The sequence below is a fragment of the Gopherus flavomarginatus genome, chromosome 2, assembly GCF_025201925.1.
Source record: "Gopherus flavomarginatus isolate rGopFla2 chromosome 2, rGopFla2.mat.asm, whole genome shotgun sequence".
Lineage (NCBI taxonomy): Eukaryota > Metazoa > Chordata > Testudines > Testudinidae > Gopherus > Gopherus flavomarginatus.
Window position 1 is genome coordinate 162008033 of NC_066618.1, and position 17394 is coordinate 162025426.

The 17394-nt window shown below is 46.8% G+C and overlaps 1 protein-coding gene across 2 annotated transcripts; it reads right to left on the minus strand.

Annotated features, from left to right (window-relative positions):
• Window positions 1-372: 372 nt before the first annotated feature.
• On the minus strand, window positions 373-9815 carry LOC127044949 (pulmonary surfactant-associated protein C-like). Of its 2 annotated transcripts, none has more exons than XM_050940278.1 (6): window positions 9700-9815; window positions 8579-8878; window positions 7504-7644; window positions 6415-6528; window positions 5293-5445; window positions 373-2787 (listed from the first exon to the last, which is right to left on the minus strand). In XM_050940278.1, the coding sequence occupies exons 1-5, from the start codon at window positions 9769-9771 to the stop codon at window positions 5308-5310; spliced, it is 765 nt and encodes a 254-aa protein (XP_050796235.1). In that variant the 5' UTR covers window positions 9772-9815; the 3' UTR covers window positions 373-2787; window positions 5293-5307. The 2 variants fall into 2 exon arrangements, with proteins under 2 accessions (XP_050796235.1, XP_050796236.1); XM_050940279.1 differs by lacking the exon at window positions 373-2787 and adding an exon at window positions 3512-4005.
• Between the last annotated feature and the right edge of the window lie 7579 nt (window positions 9816-17394).

Sequence of the window (17394 nt, forward strand, 5' to 3'; positions counted from 1 at the left end):
GCAGAGCCCATCACCAGCCCAGGGAGAAGTTGGGCCTCTCCCAGCCTTAGGCAGCGATTTCCCATTTGCACACATGTACTCCACTGATGGGAAAGAGAAGCCAGGAGACAGCAGCCCAGTTCCTCAGAAGTGTTTAGGCCCTTTGTTCCCGTGATGGCTAAATACCTTTGAGGATCTGGGCCTGTATGGCCAAAAGATACAGCACAAGTTTCTAGTGTAAATTGATATCTCCTGCATGGGCGTCAGAAAGGGAATTACCTGCTCACTGAAATGTGCTGAGGTGCTGTCAACACATCAGTATATTGTATTCTCAAGATCATTCTTTTATCCATAGAGGCTTAAATTAATCTTCTAGGCAAAAGACTTTCAATCTTGATTTAACTGTATGGATGTTTTATTGCACACAGAAATAAAGAGCTTACAGTTTTACAATTATATCTACGAGAGGCAAAATGTCATAATCCAATACCTTTAATTTTAAACCATACTAGAGTTACATGGAAATTCTGTTCTTTATTCCCCCTTAAGAAATAGAGTATATAGGCATTTGTGTGTGTGTGTCTGTGTGCGTGTGCGTATGCATGCATCTTTAGTGATAATACAAAATATCATAATAATCCCAATAGATCGCGGGGAAATAGTGTTTACAGAGGACATATGTAGATTTGTTTTTAAAAAATCACTTTCAAGTGGAAAATAGGGTTAGAAAACAGCAGCTGAATACACAGCTACAGGTGCTGCTTTGAATTCCTTCAACTTATCTCAGAATGCCTGTTATTTAGGTCACCTACTCTGCAGTTATATTACCAAGCAGAATTCAGCTTGAACTATAGATAATGGGCTGATAGTGTAATTTGTTTGTCCTGCTGGTAGTTAATAATGGATTTATGGAATGACTTATTATGCTAGCCTTCAGTATTAAAATTGCATGACATTAGAAGGACCTGATTTCTTATTCTGTCCAAATGGCAATCCTCTGAATTCCCTTCTGTTCCCTTCCAATCTAACCCAAGAGGTCACTTCCACAGCCCTTATTTGCACCTTTCCTGGGTATGTTGAGCAAGGTAACAGCCTGACAAGGAGAGGAAATAAAGACACTTATCCCAGTGCATACTGTGTGTTGCACAATCTAAGCCATGTTAAGGCGTCTTAAAGGACATTTTTTGGTCCAAGGTAAATAAGAGCCATTTACATTTGTATTGCAACAGGGCTCAAATACATTTTGCTTTTCTCCCTTGAATGCTAAAAAAATCAAAATGACAGGTGACCTTTGTGAAATGAATTAGAAGGTCCTAGTCCAGTTCCTCATGGACAGGTGTCCAGATCACAGAAGCAATCATTGAATTTGGCATTAACTAGTATTTTTGTTAGCAGTTACTGTACATTTACCTCTAGGGTGAAACATGACAGCTAATATAGAACTGGTTGGGGAACAGTAATTCTATTTTGCAGAGGATTTTGCTATTTCAAAATCAGATTTCATTCTAGTTCGGAATGATAATCAACATATTTGAAATTCTCTGTGAAATAGAAATACTGATCTCCACTGAGCTCTAACGCAGCCTAGTGGGCTGCCCTAGAGCTGGGGAACCTGGGGGCCTTTGAAGACCTCGATCCTCAGTAGTACAACCTGGTGGGCGATGTTGGAGCCAGGGACTCTAACAGCCCTGCCTGACGAGGAGTCACGAGCCTGGGAACTGGGGCTCCCACAACTTCCAGGCTCTCAGCTTCCTGCCAGCCCACCAGGCAGGCAGCTGAGAAGCTGGGAGCCTGGGTTCACTGCATTCTATCAGATGGTCTGCCAAGGAGCCAGGCAGGTTTCTCGTGGAATCCTGCCTGGCAGGCAAAGGTCCACTGGAAACGTGCTTGGTTTCTTTTGGGATTTTGTCAGAATTGACACAGTCCTGTAGAATGTTCCAATTTAAACAAAACAGTAAATTCTGGCAATTCTTTTTTTCTAACAAGCTCCACTAATTAGCAGTGGAGAACAACATGACACCATAGTTTTAAACAAAGTCCAAATTAATTTAGTTCATAAAGTGACTCCTATATAGAGCCAGGTGCATTGTAATTGCCCAAAGGCACATAAAGTGGATTAAACTAATTTGGATTAAGGCACTTTTATGTTGGAATAAGAGCATCCACATCTGTCGTTAATCAGCTGTTCTGAACTAACACTCCATGTAGACAAGCCCTTAGTCTGATGAGTTGTCCCTGCTGTCATTACTCTGGCCACATTGTGCTAGCCCACTAGGCTGTGAGGTCATGTAAAGTGAAGACACAATACCTCATTACCCAGAAGAAGAAATAAGTGGGGTTGGTGAGGGATTGTAGATTTTATTCTCTAAAAAGAAGTCTAACACCCATAATGGCAAGCAATCTTCTCATTCTATAATGTCTCTAGCAAATGCTCGCTGCATCCAATGCAAACAGATCAGCCCATGTATAGCTGTTATTTATAGCAGGGTCCCTCTGGCTCCTCTTCCCATTGGCACAGCTGTTCCATCTGGGTTCCCCCAATTCTGGAAAGCTGCCCTATTCAGGAAAGCATCTAAGCACCCACTTGAGTCCCCTTGAAGGTAGAGGAACTTAACCATGTGCATTGTGCTTTCCTGAATTGAGGCCAGCGAGAGAGTTCTGCACAGAGCCAGCTGCACCATAATCACCCACAGGTACAGAGTCAGCAAAGCCACAACGGGGGGTCTGGCTGAGGACGTGGTGTTCCCATTCTGCTGGGACCCCCTCGGAAGCAATGGCAGGCAGGAGATGCTCTATCCTTGATGGATCCTGCAAAGCAAACACACGGGGGGTGAAAAATGTTCCCTGTGAACATCCTGAGCTGTAAGTGTTGCTTGGCCCTGGATGGCTCCCCAAGCATTACCTCCCTCATTTCTGCTTTTAGGGAAAAATTTCCAGAGGCACAAAGGGGAGTTAGGTGTCCACTGGTTTCATGGGAGAGTTGGGCAGCTAATGGCCCTGGCTGCCTTTGCCAATGTTCCCTTATTCTCATACACAGGCAATAACTTCTACTAGAACAGCAGAGTGTGGACTCTCTATCAGTCACTCTCTTCTGTGCTAAAGGGCCTGCTAGCATCTCTGACTCCAAGCTGTCACTATCACCCAATGTGGCTGCTGGGGATTTGTATCTCCTTGTCTCAAGGTGAGCGTGAAACATCCACTCCCCTTGCAGCAGGCATGCAACCTTGCAAGCTGCCTGCTGACTCTCTCAGTAGGCCTAAGGGAGGACTGTTCCAGCCTAATGGATAGTCTCCTCTGAAGGCTGCAACATTTGCCAGCTGTTCCTGCAGGACCTCAGATCGGCGTGCAGGGTGGATTTTATTTAAATCAATTAGATTTAAATCATGATTTAAATCACTGGTCAGGAAGACTCGATTTAATCATGTATTTCTACATAACAGTGCATTCTTGTTGGTTGTTATAACCTTGATACATATTCTTCACAACTCAGAGATAGATGTAGGTTTCATTTTTATAAGGTACACACTATATATTTTAAGTGATTTATTTTGAAAACTTTTCAGATTATTTTTACAGCTATATCTGAAAATGAATGATTGTTTGATTATTTCGTTTACCAAAGGTAATTGAAGCAGATATTTATGAAGTCATTGGAAGGTGAACCATCTCCAATTCAAGAAGGATTTTCTTGCCATGCTGTATTAGGAGGAGAACATCACCAGACAGACATTCAAATTGTTTTATTTAACTAAAACAACAATGTTATGTATTCTGGATTTTTTTCTTCAACAGCAAACATATAATATTTTAACAAAACAAGCATAGGAATTTTTGAATTTAGTTAAACATTCAAGTTTTTAAAATCAGGTTTGTTTTTGTTAAAATTGTTTTTAACTAAAATAGTTAAGTGAAATATTTGAAAAAAAATTAAATCGACATCAGCCAGTTCAACATGAGAAACTTAAAATATGGCCTTTTGCAGCTAACTCAGTCGTCTTCACCTTCATTTTCCTGTTTGCTCATAATCTGGAAAAGAAAAACAAGCTCTTCTGCTTTTTCAGGTCCCAAACAATTTCTCAATTTGGAAAGAATTAGTCCAAAGGAACAAAATATTCTTTCTACACCTGCAGAAGAAGCTACTGCTGTTAAAAGTGAGATTATCACTTCAGCAGTCTCTGAATCCAAGTGCTTAAGTGGCTTCCACCAGCTCACTGCTGTGACTTTCTTTAAAACATCATCAGCAAACATATATTTCTTGAATAGCTTTTATTCCCAAACTGGGTATCTATTATGGCCTGCTGCCATTATAAATTTTCCTTTCTTATGAGAGAATGGTATGGTAGATCTCAAATCAAAGAAGGCTACACTCAGAAAGACCTCAAGACTTCTGGAATATGCTGTTCAAACAGTTTCACTTTTGTTTCTACTGCCTGTCCCTCCCATCTCACATTTATCTCCAGACTTCTCCTTGTCCAGATCTATTCCACTCCCAACAATCTTCTCTTCATTGAACTTTTTGAAACTTTGCATTTTTAGAGAGAGGTAATGGATTGACTCTGTGTACACAAATTTGCAGTGGGTTGAGGTCTGTTATTTCTCATCTCTATATATTTATTTATTTATTAAAAACATTTTTGCTATTAACAAGCATGTTATCTCTGGAGACAAAAATCCACAGTCTGAGAACTGAAAAACTAAGCATCTCTGATAGTATCTTCTAGACTGAGCACTGAGTCCCATTGGGTAGACAGAAAGATTAATCTAAATAATCTATACAGAAGTCCCTGGAACCGCATAAGATTGAGTCCCAATCCATGAACTATTGGAACTCATTTACAAAACTTTTCTTGAACATTACCTGAATATATTGTCTCATACTATCTAATTAGAATTTATAATCCCTACTCCATGATGAGATATCTGAGCTATAATGTATCTTAATTAAAATTATCTTTAGATAGTTTTTTCTCAAAAAGCATTTTATCAAAAAAATCTGATTTAAATTAAAAAAATCTGTTTTTTAAGTATTATTTTTTAAAAAGCATTGATTTTTATCTACCGTTGGCCTGGCTGTGAAGAACTCACTCCGTGTCTGCACATAGGCCATGTCCCCCGGTGCCTGCTCCCCAAGACCCATTCCCAACATGCCTGTCACACATGCTTCTACTGCAGTGTGTGTGTGTGTGTGTGTGTGTGTGTGTGTGTGTGTGTGTGTGTGTCTTGGGAGTGGGTGGTTAGTACAGGTAACTGTGATTGTTCAGCTATTGAGTACAATCGGCTCCCATTCTGACACCCATCCACAATGCTACTCACTTCCATGAGGCCTTGCTAATCCCAGTAGATAGGAATGTTGCTGCAGAGGATGTTAATTGTAGTGCCCAGGATGGAGCGATCGGCCAGGGACATGGGAAACCCTTTCTCCTCCTCCTCCTCACCCTGCTCAGGAGTTGGGATGAGAGACTTGAGCTACAGCAGGAAATAATAAAAATTAAACACACACACCAAACACTCTGCACCCTTATTTGCAGCAGGAATAGACACAGGCTATTGACATTCCCATATATCTTAAATCCTTAATGTCAATATGATACGTTTCTTCTAGTGCCCACTATATTTCCAGCACCTTCACTCCACCTGTGAGGATGGATTCCACATCTGGAGGGCTTCCCGCATGGCCACTGCTTCTGAAGGATCAAAAATTTCTAGCAATGCTGCCCTGGCTGGTGACATACAGGCCAGCCTGTTTTAATAGGATATGAAATTATTTGAATATAAATATGGGAGGCTGTGAAGGCTAGTGATTATAGCAAATGATGAAAGATTCAGCACTCGTGAGTTCTGTTCCCACTTCTTGGAGGCTGTATTGTCTAATGGACTGGGAATCAGGACTCCTGGGTTCTCTTTTTGTCTCTGCCACTAACTCACTGTGTGCCCTGAGGCACTTAACTTATCAGTATTTCTCATTGCCATCGACCCCCCCTTAGGGCTCTGAGGGTCAATCAGTGATAGCAAAGTATTTCCATGCCCTCATACATCACATGCTTTATGAGAGCAAATCATTCTCACAACAGCTGTTGAATATAAAAGATCCAAATAGAGAAACAATTAAACTCCAGAGGCTACTGTGGAATCACACACCAGCAACTAGACATACACTAGCCCATTTTGCATGTGTAGCTGTTTTTGCTGGTCAAGCTGATGCATGTGCATAACTCCAGGTGTCCCTGATGCACCATCCTTTGGAGGGTTTGATCTTTGGAGTCTAAGTAGCCTCTTATCTCTGTTATCCACATACTATCTTCCATCCTCCTTCCCCCACATTCTTCTGTTAGCCTCAGATTCAGCATTGCATGAATGCCATTTCCCCAATGCATTTCTATACCTACCTCTATATCCAGCATGGTTCACATTGAGTGTGCATTCTCAGCTGCTCACCTGGAGATGTTGGTGGAATGCCTTCACAACGGTATCCAAGCCCTGAATGTTCTCCTTGTCCATCTTGGTAATGTAGCAGGCTCGGCCTTGCCAGGATTTGTAGCTGATCAGCAGCTGTTTGCAGACAGAGCACATGGTGATTTATAAGCCCTGGTTTCCCATCACTGCAGCTCCCCAGTATTCAGGGGAGCTGAATCACCCTCTCCTACTGCACAGTCTTTTCTGCTTCCACAATGTCACCCCGCTCTATCCCCCTCATGACACTGAGCCCAGGAGCCTTCTAGACCCTTCATGAGCCTTTCCTTTTGAGACTTAAAGCCATCTGATTGAGATGGGCCAGGGTTGATGCCATCACTCCAAGCCCTATCCAAAGTGCAGGGGTTGGGTAGATAGGAGCTGGATCCAAACCTCCTTGGGGATTAGTTTAGCAAGATGAAAACTGAGGCTTTGCAAACCCAAACCCACCTTCTTATTTTGCTTGTCTCCCCTGCAACCTCTCCCTTCACCTTCCATCCCACGCTGGCCAATGAAGACAACACACCATCCTTCTCCCCTCATAGCCCCAACTCTAGCCCCATTCACTCCCTCTCTAACATGGCTCTTCCTCTCTGGTCATGTTTCTTTTGTGGAGCTGGGTTTTCTGAATCTCTGGCAGTACTCATTTCCTCTCCTACCCTCAACCCTGCATCATGACAGAAGAAGAGGAGACCAAGACAGGATTCCTGTGTGTCAACAGGTGCTACTCCTTGCTTGTCCAGAGTGCTGTCTGTTGAGCGACCCAAGGGCTTTCCCCCAGGGACTGACTCCCCTGATCCATTCAGGGGTGTGATGCCGTGCCATTGAGGCTGGAACCCCTTCTGATTTTGACTTGAGGGGCTGGCACCCAGCAGTGCCTAATAGCCTCTCAGTGTGCCTTCTGTTCTAATGCAGCATTGCCACGTTTGTGCTTGGATGTCCCGGCCATGCATGGGTTAAAAACAGCCTCACTCCCTGGACAGGAGGATTCAGTGCAGCATCCCGGCTTCATGGCCTGATGGCAAGGCTCCATTCTGAAGCACGCCCCCTGCCAAGCAAGCACTCTCTGCTTACATTACTGAAGTCGTACACCACTGTGCCCGGGTCATGGGTTCCTGCATCAATGTGGAAAGTTGCCACCTCTTCTTCCCAGTCCATGGACAGCCGCAGTCGAGACTCTTCCCCCTCCAGCCCCTCAATGGTCATTCGCAAAACCTAGGAGGAGATCATAGAGCCTAAAGAGTGAGCAGCAAGGAGAACAGGGGGTGGGAAGATACAGAAGGGATGGAATCTCTATCATCTCTGCTATGGGGTCCCTGCATCAACAAGAGCAACATTGCTCCATTCTAACCCATTTGAAACACAGCCATTTCAAAGTGCCCAGGGACATTTTGCAGCTGCTTTTCATTTCTCTGTTGCTTCTAATAATCAACCCTGTTCCTTCCCTCAAGGCTGGCCAGGGCCCCAGAGTCTCTTGCAGAATGGGAAGGGTAAATTTATTGGGAAGAGACTCCCGAGATTGATTTTGTTTCTCCTAAATGTTCTCCTGCTAACCCGACAGAACGAGGCATCTCTATCTCTTCCCTGCTGTCCACATCTATTGTGATGCAAGGTAGACAGGATCTGTCCCAATGGGCCAGGATTTCAGTCAGCCCTCTTGGAATTAAATGCAACTGCAACATCCTCCTCTGGCTTGGTCCTTGACTTTGCTCATTCACGGATGCAATCTGTCCCCTCTGTGCCAATTCTGTTTCCTCCAGTGAATGACTGCCTGAGTCCCCTCTGCACCCAAGAGGACCCCATCTGCTCTCTCTACACCCATGCGTGACTGCCCCAGTTTTGTTCTGCATCTCTGTGCATCTGTCCCTGCTTCCTCTGCGTATTGCTAGACTTGGGCATGGTGACAGTGATCCCTTCTGCAGGGCTGCAGCAGTCCCCTGGGCACCTATGCAGGCCCGTACCCTTTGCACAAGTCCCCTTTGCACCTACATAAGGTTGCACTATGGTCAGCTGCATGGATTCCCATTGCATCTGTGCCTTGCTGCCGCTATCCCCTATTCATCTATAAACTGCTGCATTTGGGCATGATTTTAACACCTTCCTTTGCACCTGTGCACAGCCTCAACTGCTCCTTCTCCCCCTTACTTACAGTCTCAGTGTGTTCCTGGGTCACGTGCAGTCCCAGCAGTAGGGCTCCCAGGACAACCACAACTATCAGCACAATGACAACCACGATGATTAGGATTCTCTTGATGTGCAGGGGGCAGCAGAGGAACTTGGGCAGATGGCAGAGTAGCTTAGGGAGGCAGCAGAAGGCACGTTTCCAGCAGCTGCAGCAGGACTTGCAGCTGGGACAGCCTGGGCAGCAGTTAGTGCAGCTGGGGCAGCTGGGGCAGCAGTCAGTGCAGCTGGGGCAGACGTCCATCTCTGAATCCAGAGCATTGTAGTGCTGGGGACACAAGCACACGCAGAGAGAGAGGTCACTGCAGGAGGGATTGAAATGCAAAGCAAAAGGGAACAGAAGGAGGTGGAGAAGTAAGGGGTGTGAAGATGAGAGTGAGGGAAGGAGACAGGACTGGGGAGAGAGAGACAGAGAGAAATGAAGTGCAGGCACAGGATTTGGCCCTGGGATGGGTCATGGTTTTAAGTAGCATCTTCCATACTCAAGAGTGTCTCCAAGTGCTTTTTAAGGTAATGAGCTAGATCCCAGCACTGTGGCTGACTCTATAGGCAAGTTCCTCACTAATAGCTCCAATGCAGCTTCAGGCAATAGCCCCGGCTTTCTGGGGAGAAGCACTGGTTGAGTCAGAAGGGTCATACCCCCTCCTTTCTCTGGGGTTCACCATTTGATAGTTCTCATGCACCCTTGACAGCTGCTAGAGCGGTTGCATTTCAGAAATGTGTGGTCAGTGACTCTCAGTCTCAGCCAGATCTGCACCCAGCTGAGCATGGCATCTCAACAGGCATTGGGGAAACCAAGGAAGCAGGTGAAATGTTTTGTACATCATTATGGACAGGTGCAAGTACAGAGACACACCTGGAGACATGCATACACAAATACAGAGACATACAGGCACACAGGTTCACATGCCAACCCACACCCTGCAAGCTGGGAGGAATAGAATCCGCCGCTGACTCATAACAAAAGCTGGGCACTAGAAACTATTGGAGCTGCAATGTATGAGCTACAGGGGATGTGGTCGCTTTCATGTAACCTTTGCCCTTTGCTAAAACCCAGCCAGGGGAGGAGGGGATGAGGCTGAGGCTTACCAGCGGGTCCTCAATCAGAGCCTCCTTGATGCTGATTTCCATCTTGCTGCTTCTCCTGTGCCACTTGGACATCCCCTTAGTGTGAAGGGCAGAGAGAGACTTAAATAGGGGACCTGAGGTAAGAGAAAGTGAGGGGGGAAGCGATGCTGGAGTTCTTCAGCTCCTTCTGGCTACAAATCAAGTTTCTAATTTACTTCATTTTTGTTTGTGAACCTGTTTCTCTGGAGCCCTTCAGAGCCGAGTTTCTGATAACCTCCTGGGCCTGTGTTAGTCGAGAGTCTCCGAGGACACTTGTCTCTGAGCACATGGGCCTCTTAGTGCCCAAGAGCTGCAACCACAGGGGTTCTGAGGCCAAAGTCATCCAGCTCCAAGGGGCTAGTGCTGCTTCAGGCTGGAGTATCTGGCCCATCGATATGGCCATGGCCAGGCTTGGCTCAGTGCCCCGAGTCGCTGAGCTCCTCTGGCACCTGATGGTGCTTCAGATGTTCAAAGCAAAAGCTGAAAATCAAAGGCTTTCACAAGAGCACTAGTCATGAGTGCCCGGGCCCTTATCGGAGTGTGGGCAGCCAGGGACCTTTGGGGAGGGGCCTTGTGTAAAACTCCGTCATTTCCAACAAGTGTTTGCACCACCACCTTGCCCAATCTCTCCAAGGTGGCAACTTCAGGAGAGATGGAAACTTCCTGGGGCTAACACTGCTGCATCCTTGTGCTACCAGGGTTGCAGCCCCTGGGAGCATAGACACCTCAGGAGCTGGGAGGGGGTGAAGAAAGGAAGCTCTGAATGGAGTGAGACCTTCAACAAGGGAAGCTTGCAGGGATGCATCTGCACAGAGAGGTGGAGCATAGGCATCTTGGAAAACTCATCCCTGGGTAGAGGACCAGCACAAGGTCCCACATATGCCCCTACTGAACTGAGACTTAGATGATGCATAGGCATAGCCATGAGTGCAGGGGATTGGACTAGATGACCTCTTGAGGTCCTTTCCAGTTCTGTGATTCTATGATTGCGAAACTGAGTGAACTGATCTATGAGTCGTTACAGGTCTGTGCTTAAGACATGCCAAACTCCTAGGGTGAAATCAAAACTCCCCTTAGCTTCCTTGGGACCAGGATTGTGATCCAGTTTTGTAAAGTTATTTAGGTGTTGCTGTGCGGTGCCTAACTGATTTAGCAGCCTAAATATCATTTTCAAAAGTGATTTAGGTACTTAGGAACCAAAATCCCATTGACAGTCAAGGGAATTTTGGCTTCTAAATGCCTAAATTTCATTAGAAAATGAGATTCAGGCTCCTAAATCAGGTAGATGTTGCAACCTTTAAAAATCTGAGCCTTCACCTTTAATTCCAGCTGGCCTACAGCCAACCCTGATTTCACATCTGGCCTTGACCTACCTGTTGTTCTAATCCAGCTATCTATCTATGAGTATCAATACTGCCATACATTGCTTGTATCCGAGCACCTTCCACATAATATCTACAGCACTAGCAAAGTCCCTGGTTGATTTCATGGAGTCTCTAGCTCTTCTCCCTATTTTCAGGGTAAAAAACTGTTTGGGAAAGGGATTTTGTTTTTCAAAATTTTATCAATTGACTTATGGGGTTTTGGGTTGATTTGTTCTAGGGTAGGATTTTTAGGTGGTAGTGCTTTATTGGGTAGAAGAGGGGGTCAGTGCTGGGGCTTGGGATCCGAGGGGGGTCAGAATTGGTGTTTTGGGGTAGAGGAGGCGGTCAGGTTTTGGATTTTAGGGTGGGTCTGTGTTGGGGTTTGGAGGTAGAAGGCAGTGTCAGTGCTATGAGTGTCTGTTGTAAGGTGAAGAGGCTTTTTCAAAGGAGAAGGTTTGGCAGCGTTTCCTACAGACTGTCAGACTTTCTGGATCTGTTTGATTTCCTTTGGGTCTTTGTGTCATAGTCAGATCCCTTCGACAGAGAATGCTTTATCTCCAGCTCTCAAGTGCTTTGTCCTGCACTTTGAGATCTGCATTGCCCCAGTGGAGCCCAGTTTTCGTGGTGGATCATAGATCAAAAATCATTCATTGATATAGCTGGGGCTTGATCCATTAATTGTTTTTAAAATTAAGAGCAAGGCCTTAAACTGAGATTGGAAGCTGACTGGGACCAGCGGAGGGACTTGAACACAGGCCTGATGTGCTCATGGCAACCTGAGCCCAGGAGAAGGGGGCAGCTGCACTGTGTGCTAGTTGGAACCTGTGCATCATTTTCACATTCAGATTCACTGAGTTACAATGATCCAGGAGGGAGGGGATGAATGCAAAGATCACTGTGGACAGGTCCTCAATGGGAGGAAGTTTCCTAATGAGCTGGAGGAGAAAGGAAGGCATTGGTAAATCATCATGATACCCGATCTTCCAAGCTTAGCAAGAAGTCCAAGAGTTCCAGGGGTCTCTTCTCTCTGACAAATAGAGCCTTCAATGGAAGGTGGAGACACTGCCTCGACCAGTTCTCCAAAGCGTTTCCCCTTTCTGACCGGCATCACTTTGGTTTTGCCTGGGCCCAGCTGCTCTCCATCCAAGAGCTGATCTCTTGCAGGTATTCCAACAGTTGGCCTTGTACTTTCTCCTCTTCTTCCACTGTCCCTGAACCCACAGCTGCCAGCACAGACCTTGAGAAAGAAATGGTTGCACATTCCTCAACCCGTAAGAACCAGCAGCTCCCCAGCCTCCCTGCTCAAGGTCTTGGAGGAGCCTGCAGATTTGCAGTCTGACTCCTGACAGCCCTGGCTCTGGTTTCTGCTGACTCTGAGGGTACGTCTACACTACGGGATTATTCCGATTTTACATAAACCGGTTTGTAAAACAGATTGTATAAAGTTGAGTGCACGCGGCCACACTAGGCACATTAATTCGGCGGTGTGCGTCCATGGTCCGAGGCTAGCATTGATTTCTGGAGCGTTGCACTATGCGTAGCTATCCCGTAGCTATCCCAAAGTTCCGGCAGTCTCCCCCGCCCCTTGGAATTCTGGTTTGAGAACCCAGTGCCTGATGGGGCAAAAATCATTGTCACGGGTGGTTCTGGGTACAGCCTCACCCCTCCCTCCAAGAAAGCAGCAGACAACCGTTTCGTGCTTTTTTTCCTGGCTGAACTGTGCAGATGCCATAGCACGGCAAGCATGGACCCTGCTCTGATCAATACCGCAATCGTGAACGTTGTAAACACCTCGCGCATTCTCGTGCAGTCTATGCTGAACCAGGACCTGCAGAGCCAGGCGAGGAGGAGGAGGCGGCTACGGCAGTGCGGCGACGAGAGTGATGAGGACATGGACACAGAATTCTCTCAAACCGCGGGCCCCTGCGCTTTGGAGATCCTGCTGGTAATGGGGCAGGTTCTAGCCATTGAACACCGATTTTGGGCCCGGGAAACAAGCACAGACTGATGGGACCGCATAGTTTTGCAGGTGTGGGACGATTCGCAGTGGCTGCGAAACTTTCGCATGCGTAAGGGCACTTTCATGGAACTTTGTGACTTGCTTTCCCTTGCCTTGAAACTCCAGAATACCAAGATGAGAGCAGCCCTCACAGTGGAAAAGCGAGTGGCAATAGCCCTCTCGAAGCTTGCAACACCAGATAGCTACCGGTCAGTCGGGAATCAATTTGGAGTGGGAAAATCTACTGTGGGGGCTGCTGTGATGCAAGTAGCCAAAGCAATCATTAAGCTGCTGCTATGAAAGGTTGTGACTCTGGGAAACGTGCAGGTCATGGTGGATGGCTTTGCTGCAATGGGATTCCCTAACTGTGGTGGGGGGGGGGCGATAGATGGAACCCATATCCCTATCTTGGCACCGGAGCACTAGGGCACCCAGTACATAAACCGCAAGGGGTACTTTTCAGTGGTGCTGCAAGCACTGGTGGATCACAAGGGACGTTTCACCAACATCCATGTGGGATGGCCGGGAAGGGTTCATGACGCTCACGTCTTCAGGAACACTACTCTATTTAAATGGCTGCAGCAAGGGAATTACTTCCCGGACCAGAAAATAACAGTTGGGGATGTTGAAATGCCTGTAGTTATCTGGGTGACCCAGCCTATCCCTTGATGCCATGGATCATGAAGCCATACACAGGCAGCCTGGACAGTAGTCAGGAGCTGTTCAGCTACAGGCTGAGGAAGTGCAGTATGGTGATAGAATGTATATTTGGCCGTTTAAAGGCACGCTGGCGGACATTACTGACTCGCTCAGACCTCAGCCAAACCAATGTCCCCTTTGTTATTGCTGCTTGCTGTGTGCTGCACAATCTCTGTGAGAGTAAGGGGGAGACCTTTATGGTGGGGTGGGAGGCTGAGGCAAATCACCTGGCCGGTGATTACGGGCAGCCAGACACCAGGGCGATTAGAAGAGCACACCACGAAGCGGTGCACATCAGAGAAGCTTTGAAAACGAGTTTCATCACGGGCCAGGGTACGGTGTAACTGTTGTGTTTGTTTCTCCTTGATGAACCCCTCCCCTCTTGATTGACTCATTCCCTGTAAGCAACCCACCCTCCTCCTTCGATTACAGCTTGCTTAAGGAAATAAAGTCACTATCATTTAAAAATCATGTATTCTTTATTAAAAAGTCATTATAAAAAGAGGGAGAGAACTGACAAGGTAGCCCGGGTGTGGTTTGGGAGGAGGATAGGAGGGAAGGAAAAGGCCACTAAAAACATTTCAATGTAATGACAGCCTTTTGGTTGGGCTATCCACGGGGGTGGAGTGGGCGGGTGCACGAAGCCTTCCCCCACACATTCTTACACATCTGGGTGAGGAAGACATGGAACATGGTGAGTGGTGAGGGTGGTTACACAGGGGCTGCAGCGGCACTCTGTGACCCCACTGCTCTTCCTGAAGCTCCACCAGACGTCAGAGGATATCAGTTTGATCACACAGCAGCCCCAGCATTGCATCCTGCCACTGCTGATCTTCCTGCCTACACCTCTGATCTTCCTGTCACTACCTCTCATCTCGAGCGTCTCTCCTATCCTCACGTTCGTCCCTCTTGTCCTCATGTTGGTCCCTCCTGTCCTCACGTTCATTGGCATCTTTCCTGTAATTTGATACCACGTCCTTCCACTCATTCAGATGAGCTCTTTCATTGCAGGTCACTTCCATGATTTCCAAGAACATTTTGTCTCGCATCTTCTTTTTCCTCCGCCTTATCTGAGATAGCCTTTGGGATAGAGTAGGGAGGCTTGAAAAATTTGCAGCTGCATGAGGGAGGGAAAAAAGGGAGAGAAGTATTTAAAAAGATACATTTTACAGAACAATGGTTATACTCTTTCACAGTGAACAACACTATTCACCTTACATAGCACATGTGATTTCACTACAAGGTTGCATTTTGCATCTTAATATTGAGTGCCTGCGGCTCTGGTGTTACAGATCTCACAAACGCAGGCCCAGGCATCAGAATTCAGCTTGCATGCGGCTATGGTAAGCCATTGTCTTTCGGCTTCTACAGCCTTCATATACACAGTGCCCTCCTTTCCCAAATACCAAGCAAATCCCGTTCAGTGATGCTTCTTTCCTGTTAACATGCAGCAGCAGAAGCCACTCCCACCCTCCAATTCTGTGGGATGATCACTTTACCCCTCCCCCCACCCCATGGCTGGTATCATGGAAGATCACTGCTAATCACTCCCCTTCCCTCCGCCCCACTACGTGGTTGGTAGCAGGGAAGATCCCTGATAGCCAAAAGCGAAAAAGCTCAGTGCTATTCCCCTCCCCCCGCTTGGCTGCGTGCAAGGAAGGATTTCTTTTAAGCAACAGGCAAACAGCCAAGTAGGAATGGCCATCTCTGTCCCCTTACTTAAATTCCTGAATTTCAACCAGGTTACCATGAACGATATCACTCTCCTGAGGATAACACAGCGAGATAAAGAACGGATGTTTCTTGAATGCCAGCAATCACCGGGACCATACGCAGCTAGGCTTTGTCATGCAATGATACCCGATCACTTGCTACATGCATGGCGTGGTAAAGTGTCCTACCATGGTGGACAGAATAAGGCTGCCTTGCCCAGAAACCTTCTGCAAAGGCTTTTGGAGTACCTCCAGGAGCGCTTCATGGAGATGTCCCTGGAGGATTTCCGCTCCATCCCCAGACATGTTAACAAACTTTTCCAATAACTGTACTGGTCACGAATGCATCCCAAGTCCTCAGGGCGAATCAATCATTAAAAAACGCTTGCTTTTAAACCATGTTTTATATTTACAAAGGTACACTCACCAGAGGTCGCTTCCATGGCTTCACTGTCTGGGCTAGTGGCTTGGGAGGGCAATTTTGTCTCGGTGAGAAAAAGCTCCTGGCTGTTGGGGCTAACGGAGTGCTGTGTGCTCTCTGCAAGCTCGTCCTCCTCTTCCTCCTCGTCATCTTCCCCGTCCACAGAATCCTCAGCCATGGCTGAGGTTACCACCTCTACCTCGGAATCCAGGGACAGAGGTGGGGTAGTGGTGCCGGACCCCCCAAGAATTGCATGCAGCTCAGTGTAGAAGTGGCATGTTTTCAGCCCTGCCCTGGACCTTCCGTTTGCTTCTTTGGTTTTCTGGTAGGCTTGTCTGAGCTCCTTAACTTTCACTCTGCACTGTACTGAGTCCCTGGTGCAGTCTCTCTGCATCATGGCCTTGGAAATTTTTTCAAATGTTTTTTCATTTCGTCTTTTGGAAAGGAGTTCTGTTGGCACGGAATCGTCTCCCCATGTAGCGATCAGGTCCAGTACCTCCTGTGTGGTCCATGCTGGAGCTCTTTTTTGATTCTCAGGAGACTGCATTGTTACCTGTGCTGATGAGCTCTGCGTGGTCACCTGTGCTGATCAAAGCTCCATGCTGGCCAAACAGGAAATGAAATTCAAAAGTTTGCGGGGCTTTTCCTGTCTACCTGGCCAGTGCATCCAAGTTCAGATTGCTATCCAGAGTGGTCACAGTGGTGCACTGTGGGATACCGCCCAGAGGCCAATACCATCGATTTGCAGCCACACTAACCCTAATCCAATATGGTAATACAGATTTTAGCGCTACTCCTCTCGTTGGGGAGGAGTACAGAAACCGATTTAAAAAGCCCTTTATATCGATATAAAGGGCCTCATTGTGTGGACAGGTACAGCCTTAAATCGGTTTAACGCTGCTAAAATCAGTTTAAACGCGTAGTGTAGACCAGGCCTGAGTGCTTGCCAATGGTCAGTGGGAAGGTCTCTGCATTTTCCGAGCTCTGTGCAATGTGTTTGCTTAGTGATATTTGAGGGAGGGAGGGAGGGAGAGAGAGAGAATCAAGTAGCTTCTAGGGCCATTTACCCTCAAACATTCTTTATCCTGGAGAGAGTCCTTGGAATCCTCATCGGCTCCATTTGCTGCATGAAGCCCATCCCAGACATTCTCTTCTCTCCACACCCGCCCCACTCCTCAATTGCAGTGAGAACATATTCTTGATCTTCTGCCTCATTACCTCACCTGTGCGAAGGCTGATGTTGGGTAACAGGCAGACCAGGGACATCAAATAATGGAGCTGAGCTGGGGCTTGTCGACATCTCAGTAGCTTGGCATTGCAACACACGGGGGACTGGGCCTGGGATGCTGATTCCACTCGGTCCAGATCTCCCAGCACAGGCATCAACACAGAGGGTGGTGTCCTACTTCTCTGGTGGCTGAACGAGCAATTCATAAATTCCCAGGCCGGAAGGGACCATTATGATCATCTAGTTGACTCACT